The 9336-nt window shown below is 46.8% G+C and overlaps 2 protein-coding genes across 4 annotated transcripts in view; both read right to left on the reverse strand.

The window, feature by feature from the left end:
- Window positions 1–756: 756 nt before the first annotated feature.
- Window positions 757–1622, reverse strand: LOC106961198 (aprataxin and PNK-like factor). The gene is made up of 2 exons (XM_015054760.1): window positions 1348–1622; window positions 757–1131 (listed from the first exon to the last, which is right to left on the reverse strand). Exons 1-2 carry the CDS (start codon window positions 1460–1462, stop codon window positions 968–970), a joined length of 279 nt encoding a protein of 92 aa, XP_014910246.1. The 5' UTR covers window positions 1463–1622; the 3' UTR covers window positions 757–967.
- Window positions 1623–2337: 715 nt separating this feature from the next.
- The window catches only part of LOC106961192 (calpain-1 catalytic subunit-like), a 19130-nt gene continuing 12131 nt past the window's right edge, over window positions 2338–9336 (reverse strand). The window contains exons 4-22 of one of the 3 annotated variants that reach the window (XM_015054751.1): window positions 8939–9057; window positions 8546–8679; window positions 8296–8464; window positions 8084–8167; window positions 7891–7976; window positions 7746–7820; window positions 7512–7672; window positions 6836–7005; window positions 5959–5970; window positions 5671–5882; window positions 5551–5590; window positions 5055–5120; window positions 4910–4967; window positions 4645–4709; window positions 4465–4533; window positions 4284–4362; window positions 4087–4200; window positions 3952–4010; window positions 2338–3000 (exon numbers count right to left, since the gene is read on the reverse strand). In XM_015054751.1, the coding sequence (XP_014910237.1) occupies window positions 2974–3000; window positions 3952–4010; window positions 4087–4200; window positions 4284–4362; window positions 4465–4533; window positions 4645–4709; window positions 4910–4967; window positions 5055–5120; window positions 5551–5590; window positions 5671–5882; window positions 5959–5970; window positions 6836–7005; window positions 7512–7672; window positions 7746–7820; window positions 7891–7976; window positions 8084–8167; window positions 8296–8464; window positions 8546–8679; window positions 8939–9057 (1799 nt within the window). In that variant the 3' untranslated portion in view covers window positions 2338–2973. Of the gene's footprint in view, window positions 3001–3110; window positions 4011–4086; window positions 4201–4283; window positions 4363–4464; window positions 4534–4644; window positions 4710–4909; window positions 4968–5054; window positions 5159–5550; window positions 5591–5670; window positions 5883–5958; window positions 5971–6835; window positions 7006–7511; window positions 7673–7745; window positions 7821–7890; window positions 7977–8083; window positions 8168–8295; window positions 8465–8545; window positions 8680–8938; window positions 9058–9336 lie in introns of those variants that run through there. The other 2 variants (XR_001427725.1, XM_015054752.1) reach the window with 2 other exon arrangements.

Raw genomic sequence — 9336 nt, forward strand, 5'->3', positions numbered from 1 at the left:
TCTGCTTGTGGATGTTTAGTGTACTACGGAGCAGAAAGCTATCAATAGTAGCCACACAGGCTCACCTGCTAGAAGGAAACAAACGCACCCAGTACAAGACTTTCATTCTATTGGCTGAGAGGTTGCCAGGCAACTAAGGCCGTTCCATGTTTTGTAAGTGAGCAGAGTCTTCTTTCAACATTAACATGTGTTCTTTAATTATACCAGCAAAATTCTCCCATACAATAAAAAAAGGCTTTAACTGAGCCGCTCCTCACACGTGGAGGAACAGTTCCGCTCTGGTCCCGGTTCTGATGGCGGTCCGGTTCGGTCTCATGTGGATTTTATTGTTTGAATTGAAACGTTTGTTATTTATGGTTAACTTCCAACAAGACGCCGGAAGAAAGAAAAGTTTTTATTTTGATTTAAAACATTTTAAGAGCTTAAAGAAATAAAAATGAATTAAATCCAGATTTATCTTGGATAAAAATTTAATTGACAGAAGTCCAGTTTAGGAGTCCAATCAAATCAGGCAAGACTTTTGCTGTGAAATAAAAATAAATAGAGGCTAAAAGAAGTCAGAAAATGTTTATTTTGTTCAGCTCTGACCTTTCACAATAAAAATCATGTTAAACAAAAAATTCTCGTGATTATTATGTCACACAGCTTCAGCTGCTTCTTCTTGAAATAAATGTCCTTTCAAATTAAAAGCCCATCCATTAGCTTTTAATTTTAAAAAAGTGGAGGTAAGAAGAAACCGTTTAAAAATAAGAAACTGATTTTTGTTTAACATTTCCTGATGTTTTCACATTAAAAGCATCAAAAAGCAGAAACATAAATAAAAACATTTCCCTTTTCTGGTTCCAGCTGCTGCCGGCTCCACACCTAAAGCTTTTAATTTGAAAATCCTCCTCCTTTAGTGTTTCCTGTCGTCAGGCTGTTGATCAGAGTTTCAGCCAGACAGGTCATGTGACCTGATCTTCCTCCTCTATCTCCTCCTCCTCTGGAAGGCCTTCGCCTCCCTCTGCCGCTGCAGGTCGTCCTGCGGCTCGTAGTCCGAGTCGTCGCCCGAGTCGTCGCTGATGAAGCTGTCGTCGTCGGGGTCGTCGTCGGGGTCGTCGTTGGGGGGTCTCGTGGCGGCGGGGCGGGGGGCTGCAGAGAGGAGTCTGGGTTTCAGAACCGATCGGCTCTCTGCAGATGAAGAGCTTCAAAACGCTGCTCTTCATCTTCACTTCCTTCCCAGAACTTCACTAGCAAACCGTCCGGCTGCGTCCATCCGCCATGCTGTCAAACCCGCTCAGAACCCGGCCCGTTTGTTAGCTCTGGCCAGTAAAACGTGAAAAACCCGTAACTAAAGGCCGGACTCACCGGGTCGCTCTGGGTGTCTGAACTGCTTCCGGTGGACAGGATTCTTCCTGAAAGCAGAGAGTTTCAGCCGTGACATCACACAAGGTTTTATGACATCACAGCTCAACAGATTCATGAAGAACAAACGGATTAAAGTCACTGCTAGAAAATAACGAGCCGATCAGGAAGGGAAATGTCTAACATCAACAAATAACTATTTTAAAAGGATAATTAATCGCATCCGTAGTTTATCGGGTCCGGAGTTAATCGGGTCCGGAGTTAATCGGGTCCGGAGTTAATCGNCTGGCGCTCAGTGACAGAGGTTAGGATGACAGGTGTTGGATTGAAGTTGATTTTATTGTCTCTTTGATTTGATATTTGCATCTGTTTCTTGCTACTGCTGAACACCATGTGAGCCCCTCATCCTAACCGCATCACCCCTTCATCCTAACCGCATCACCCCTTCATCCTAACCCCATCACCCCCTCATCCTAACCTCATCACCCCCTCATCCTAACCCCATCACCCCTTCATCCTAACCCCATCACCCAACCCTTAAATGAGCAAACAGTCCCTGGTGGACATTCTGTATCCTCTGATAGGTGTAACTAATCATGGTGTTCAAATGAATAAACCAACAAGGTGTAACTACTGGTGGTTTAGCAAAACAAAGAAGATAAAAATATCTCCTCTGCGATTTGTAAACCAAAACACAAAATCCTAACCTGGGCAAACTTTAAGAGCATGTTGTGAAAATGAGAACGACCGTTAGCAGGTCTAATCTGGGGAGTTCTGTAACTCGGGTGGCTGGTGAGCTAACCCATCGACCAGTTCCTAATGATTTTCACCAGAACCAGTGGACTGGGTTTGGACCTGTAGTGACCTGGTTCTGACCCAGTTTATTGTCTGGATCTGGAATAATTCGGGATAAAAAGCATTTGACGAACCTGGAGGGAACCGGGCTTTAGGTTCTGATCCAGGAGGTTAAAGAATATAGACAGTCACACACAGTCAGCTGATTTGCTTCACTTTATTAAAGCTGTGGGTTCAGGCATAAATACCGAGGAGCTACAGCGCCCTCTATCAGGTCAAACTGGTACAGCAGGACGGAGGTAGAGCTCAGGAGCAGCAGGACTGTTGGTCGGTTCTGGATTAGACGACCCGGTGGAGCCCAGCTGCAGGTCAGTAGAAATGAATGAATGAATGAATCTGTGTTCTCAATTTGAGGATGAAACTTTCTTAGATGAACCATTTATGACGTTTGTTAAATAACCTCTGAAATGAAAGCAGCTGTTCATAGTGAATGACTTCTGACTGCAACTGAACACCAGAACCAGACGAGCCGTCTCACCTGACCAGGTGAGTCCTCTCAGGTTAAACTGAGCTTGGTGGATTCATGCATGTTAGTGAAGGTTATGATAATTAACAGGTAAATACAAATTAATATAATAAAAATACACTTAAAATCAGACTGAGGCTCAACACTGTAGCCTTGCTGTCCTATCCTGTAGTTATTATTATATTATTATGATGATGATTATGGTAGTAACTGTAGTATTGTGGACATTTTGTAGCTCAGTGGAGCAGCAGCATCTTCTCAGTCTGGGTGTTTTGCTCTCATCCGTCCTCTTGGGGGCGCTCTGGGTTTCAGCCACACATGGTCACAAAGAGCCACTGTGGAGAAGCAACAGACAAACAGTGAATGTCAGGCTATGGTCAGGCGCCCCCTGGTGGCTACATTTCCTATCTGTTGTCATGGAAACGTCAGTTCATTGGAGTCTCACTGGATATCTAGAATCAGTTCATTAGAATGATCCGTTCATCAGATCACACAGTTCATTTCGACAGAACAGCGCCTTCTCCAGCACAATCTGCGTACTGCATTATTCAGAACCCGATCCTTTTCCACCATGACCAGAACCTGGAAGACCTGCCTAGCAGGACGCCGACCTCCTCCCAGCTGAGACTGAATCATCCAGTGAAGTGATTCGCTTCAGTTCGTTCACTCATCGGCGGTGACCGCTTTAAAACATTTAAGAAGAAAATAAGTTCGTACCATCTTCAAGACTGTAATGCTAAGTAACATTATTTTTAATTATATTTTTATTTTTTTCAATTACTTATGTAAGTTTCACATTATTCCAGTAACAAAAAGGATTTTGTGTATCTCACTGCTTAATAAGTTAACAGTGAGCTGGTGAAACTAGATGAATAAATGAAAGTCTGATGCTGGAGAAGTAAGCTAGCAATATTTATGCTAGCAATATTTATGCTAGTGATATTTATGCTAGTGATATTTATGCTAGCAATATTTATGCTAGCGATATTTAAGCTAGCAATATTTATGCTAGCGATATTTATGCTAGCAATATTTATGCTAGCAATATTTATGCTAGCGATATTTTTGCTAGCAATATTTAGGTTAATAATAACAGAAGGAAAAAGTCAAGTTAATATCATCCAATCAGGTGGAAACGCCTATTCAGTTCCTTCATCCAAGATGGGAATGACCAGAGTGGTTTGGAATCATCAGTCAGAAAACAGGACATGACATCGGCTAACTGGACCAAGTCCAGAGGGCCAGAACTAAGTTGTAAAGTAAAAGGACAGAACAAGGTTTGGTACCTCCATGAGGTTCATCTCCACAGTTCCAGTCCCGTCTCTGTCCAGACCCTGGAAGATTCCTGACCAACAGACTCCAACAGGTCAGTTCAGAACCACATGAACAGAACCGGCTCATGGATCAGGGTGTGGACTTACTGAACATGGTCTCCAGTTTCACCAGGCAGCAGGTGAAGTTGTCGAAGTCGATGATCTCATTGTCGGCGTATCGAGCGATCAACATCTGATACAGCTTGTTGTTCAGTTTGAACCCTGCAGACGGAGCACATCCCGGGTCAGGTCTGGAGAACCAAGCTCAGTCCAACCCAAACTTCTTCCGGGAACATAAAACTCACCGCCGTTTTCCAGCGCCAGACGCATCTCATAAGAGTTCATGCAGCCGGACTTATCCAGATCAAAGTCTCTGAAGATCCCCTGGAACACAATATTATCTCCTGAAAATCTAAACTGGACCCAACAGGTCCTTAACCCTGACCCGTTTGGGTCAGAACCAGCCTGACTACTCCACTGACTCACCAGCCACTTCCTAATCTTGTTCCAAAGGATCTGAAACTCCAGCAGACCGAGCCGAGCGCTGCCGTCTTTCTGAGCTCCAGTTAAGGTCTACCTGATCCAGACCCGGTAATGTGATCTGACCTGGCCAGAACCTCGTTCAGGCCAGGTCAGAACTGACCCTGTCATTCAGAGGGAGGATACGTCCATAAGGCTGACCATGGCCCGGCAGGACTCCATGCTGAATCCATCCGTCTGCAGGTCTCTGTCTGCAACAAGACACAAGAAACAAGAAGCATCTTCAGGAAGTGGAACCTGAAACCTTCAGACTGTGATGTTCTGGATCTACCCTGCAGACCCACAACATCTCCACCCAGTGTACACCTGGTAGATTCTGTTATGTGGAACCTGATTGGCTGCAGAAACATGGATAACCCGCCCTACACGTGCATTTTTCAAAAAGACTCACGTTTGGAGACGACCCTGTTGAGGACGGTTCTGAGCTCCCGCACTGAGATCTCCATGTCCTGAGGACAGAAAGCAAATAGTGAGCAGGTTTCTGAGCATGCTCAGAGCTGAGCAGTCACTAAAAGAGCCTGAGGAGTTGAACTCACGTCTCCAGACAGCTGAGCAAACAAAGACCTAAAGGAGTCGTCAATGTCATGCTCAGAGATTTCCTCCTATGAACACCAAAGGGAACATCAGCCCAACAGAATATCTTTAAAAAAAAAACAGCAACATCATCTCCAGTGACGTCAGACCACTTTTTTCAGTAACGACTAATCGAACGCGTTGCTTTTTCACATCCAGTAGTCTGATTTTGTGACCATTAAACAATTAGTTCAACCTTATAAGTGGAGACACATAGTTGATGCTACCATTATAAAATAATTTGCAATGAAGTTTTGGCAAACCTCAAAGTAATTTTCAGAGGTAGCAGAGCGTTGCTGTTAGCAGCTGCTCAAAGTAACTACAAAAGTTACTTTTAATGTAACTTAGTTACTTTCCAAATCAAGTAGTCAGTAATCTAAGTTGCTTTTCCAAGGAATAATCAGTAATCCAATTAGTTACTTTTTCAAAGTAACTATGTTGTCACTACTCATCTCTCACCTCCTCATCCAGGTTTGCCACCAAGACATCGTCCATGTCCCTGCAGAGGTTCACATGAGCATCAATCAGAGAAGAATGAAAACCACAACCAGACCGTCTCCAGTTTTCTCACAGACTCACTCGGTCTCGGACTGTTTCTCAGTGAAAACCCTGAGGACAAAGTCTGCCTCCTTCGAGGGTTCAAATGTAGACGGGACGATCAGGTACTCTCCGGGTGGGAGGCGGAACCTGGAGCTCACCTCCCGCAGGTTGATGAAGCTTTCAGAGCGAGCGCAGGAGGAGCGGCGCAGGAAGAAGTCCTTCTTCATGTGGACACCTGCAGAACCTCGGAACTGCCAGATGACCGGATGGAGAGCATCAACGTCGTTCCCAGAAACCGTACATATGAAATAAATTATAAGAACTGACCTCCTTGGGAATCTGTGAATGAGACAGAAAGAAGAAATTCTGAACGGTCTGTAATGATGAAAGTGAGTAACCGCACCTCAGTGCGGTCCTACAGGACTGACTAGAGGTTCTGACGTTTGCTTCAATCTGATCTTACAGTAGGTGATCGAATCAATCACCAGCAAACACAATGAACCAGACATTCCTGCTGTGTTCCAGCGAAAGGCTGAAGGAGCACCAAAGTACCAAAGGCACCAGGTGATGGCCAACCAAACACCGAGGACTTCCTGTCCTGTGGGTGAACGTCCAAAGGTTCCTGCATTTGCTAAGAAGGTTGATTCACTCTGACTGCTACTTCCTACGACATTTAGTCTCTTGAAGTTGCTTTGATCAAGAGTTTTCCAGGCTGCTGGAGGGAAAACCAGACCTGGATCCAGAGTTCCTTCCAGAGTCCATTGGAAACAAAAGGTTCTCCAACCAGACCCGCTTTAATCAAACTCTAGATCATTTGCCTGGGAAATCCGGTTTGTTAGGGGAGATCTGAATGCATAATCGAACTGTGATATGGATGAAAAGCGCAAACTTTGGTCCACCTACAAACCTCTGTCTTCTTCAGAGGTTTTTGTGTCTTTTCCCCTCCTGGTCTGTGCAGCGCCACCACAGGCCAGGAGGGGAACAAGTTGGTTTGACTCAGAGCAGAGAAAGAACCACAGCAGCTGGAGGTGGAGCAGATGATGGAGCTCTGGTTCCAGTAGAACTGGGTCGACTGGACCATCAGGAGGGAAACGGCTTTAGGGCAGCGTTTCTGGCAAGGTGGTTAGTTTTCATGCAGTTCTCAGAGAACGTGGTGGTTTTTGTGGTAGTAGAAGAAATGTTGCAATACTCTAGCAGCTCTAACCTCATAGATGGCGAAGCCGATGGTGTGCATGTCCTGGCCATGGCGGCGGAACTGGCGGCGGTCCTTCTGCATCAGAGCCACCAGGAAGCTGCAGGCGGCCTCGTCATCCTCAGGGTCATCGTCCTCCTCTAGAAGAGTGATCTTGTACTGAGGGTTGATCCAGAAGGTGTCTGCAGGTAGGCATCATGGGAAATGAAGTCTGATCAGAGACAGGTTTATGACTGTGGTGCAGCTGAAGGTTCTAGGCCAGGGGTCCCCAAACTTTTTCCTGCGAGGGCCACATGACTGTTCCCTTTTCTGGTCGGGGGCCGGTCTTACTTTTTCGAGAAAGAAACCTTAGAAAAGTTTTGTTGACGGGGGTGGGAGGGGGGATTGGATTACTGCCAACGACATATTCGCGTTTGTAGATAGATTTTTACCCAGAATGCAAATCGAAAAAAACCGTGAGCGAAACGGTGACTGGTGCTGACTAGTATATATTCCATTGAGGGAAACTAAGTTTCATATCTGCTCAAGAGCCCCCCTGGTGGTTGAAGAAAAATCCACATATATATGAAAAAAAAACACTGAATGCTCTCTGGTATTGTTCAGGGGGCCGGACCAAATGAGGAGGCGGGCCGGATCCGGCCCGCGGGCCGTAGTTTGGGGACCCCTGTTCTAGATCCTTTATCCTCACTGGGGTGGTTCCTGCAGCCTCCAGCTGTGCTTCCTTTCCTCCAGCTGCCCTCGTATGTCACAGTGGTCCAGAAGCTGGTGGCATCCTGACTCAGTGCATCTGGAGTCAGGTTGCAAATCTCCAGACGTGAAAACTGATGCAGAAACTCCTGGAAGGACATCCTGACACAGAAGAACATCAACCCGTTGGGACATTCTGGAGTTAAAGGACTTGGACTGCCCAGTACCAACCTACCAGAACTCTCCATCCTCCATCTTACACAGCATCTCATCCTTTTCTGCAGAATCGATGGCGTTCCACTCTGAGGAGCTGAAACATCAAGATTCCCATTGATGATCCAACTCAAATCTCTTGTTCTCCCTTTCTGTGGAGCACTGACCTGTCGCTCCAGGCTCCGGTCCACTCCACCTGACCCCAGGGGTTCCTGATCCGGATCAGACGCTCCTGCCGCCCGCGGTACTCCAGCTGCAGGAGAAACCAAGAGACAACAAGCATCAGTTGGCTCTGGTCCAGCATCCAGACTGTAGCACCAGGTTGTCTAACCATGACAGTGAGAGCAGCTCTGAGCTCACCTGTCTGACACCAGTCACTGAGTAGGCGTGGCCTTTCACCAGCTTCTTGAAGGTAATGGCCTCCATGTCAAAGGCACTGGTGATCTGAGGACAGAGCACCCTTAGTCACCTTCAACTCACTCAGACTTAGTTTGTTTCTAAAGGAGGCCCAATGGACTCTGGGGTCCGGGAGATACTGGAGGCTGACTGGAATAAGTCCAGCAGGGACTCACATCTATGGAGCATCCCAGCAGAGATCCTCTCTCCAGAGCTTTGCCCATGATCCGGTAGAGATCTCTGGGAGCTTTTTTCAGCTCATACATCTCCGCCACGCCTCCAGTAAAGTCCTCAAAACCTTCAGTGGTGCTGCCGCCGGACAAGGCCTCGTACGAGCCATTCAGCCTCAGAAAACACAAACAGGGATGGATGGTTGGATGGATGAACAGGTGGATGGACAAATGTATGGATGGTTCTAATTCTTACTTGGCGTAGGCCTTCTCCAGCAGGGCGCTCCAGAACTCGCTTCCCTCAGCTGAATGGACAAACAGCAGTTCTCCATCTTTAACTGGCAGCCGGTCGTCAATTACCACGTCCACCCACTCGCCAAACTGCCAGAACTGAGGACAGAGAGGAGGACGGACAGACTGAATCCAATCCTGTCTAATAAATTCAGATTTGTAGAATCAGCACTGAACCTCTGTGACGACCTAGTCCAAGGATCCAGGCCTGCAGGGCCGGTGACCTGCTAATGGCCTGATGATGAAGCAGAGACAAACCTGCAGTGCACTGGCCCTACAGGCCTGGAATGGAGCTCTCTGGTCTAGTCCTTCCTCCTCCAGGTCAGGGGGCGTGGCCTGCTGGCAGGTAGAATCTCACCTGGAAGTGGAAGATGCCGGCGTACAGGTGGCTGAAGTCCTGGCCAGGAGGAACCACCCGATGAAGTAGCTGCTGGTTGAGAGTCAGAGATCCGATAGCAGCCAGCAGCCAGCAGTCGCCTGGAGGAAACAGCGAGAGCAGTTAGCTGACACTTCACTTGGCCAGGAGAGAAAAGGAGAGAAAAGGTGAGAGGAGAGAAAATGAAAGAGATGGAGAGAGACGGAGGCGCCGTCAGCCGCCATCAAACCCTTGTATTGCTGCCTCTCTCTACAGGCAGCAACTTGGACGGGTTTGTGCAAAAAGACCTTCAGATGATCATTTAGATCAGTGGCCCCCAACCCCCCAATTGGTACCGGGCTGCGCAAGAAATAATTAAATATTTAAATAATTAAATATTT

The sequence above is a fragment of the Poecilia latipinna genome, unplaced genomic scaffold (assembly GCF_001443285.1).
Source record: "Poecilia latipinna isolate Pla-1442-1.1 unplaced genomic scaffold, P_latipinna-1.0 Scaffold1276, whole genome shotgun sequence".
Classification (NCBI taxonomy): domain Eukaryota; kingdom Metazoa; phylum Chordata; class Actinopteri; order Cyprinodontiformes; family Poeciliidae; genus Poecilia; species Poecilia latipinna.

Coding starts and splice junctions, on each gene's coding strand:
- LOC106961198 (XM_015054760.1), bottom strand. CDS start 1,462: ATGAATCTGTTGAGCTGTGATGTCATAAAACCTTGTGTGATGTCACGG. Junction 1,132..1,347: donor CAGACACCCAGAGCGACCCG/GTGAGTCCGGCC, acceptor TCCTCTCTGCAG/CCCCCCGCCCCGCCGCCACG.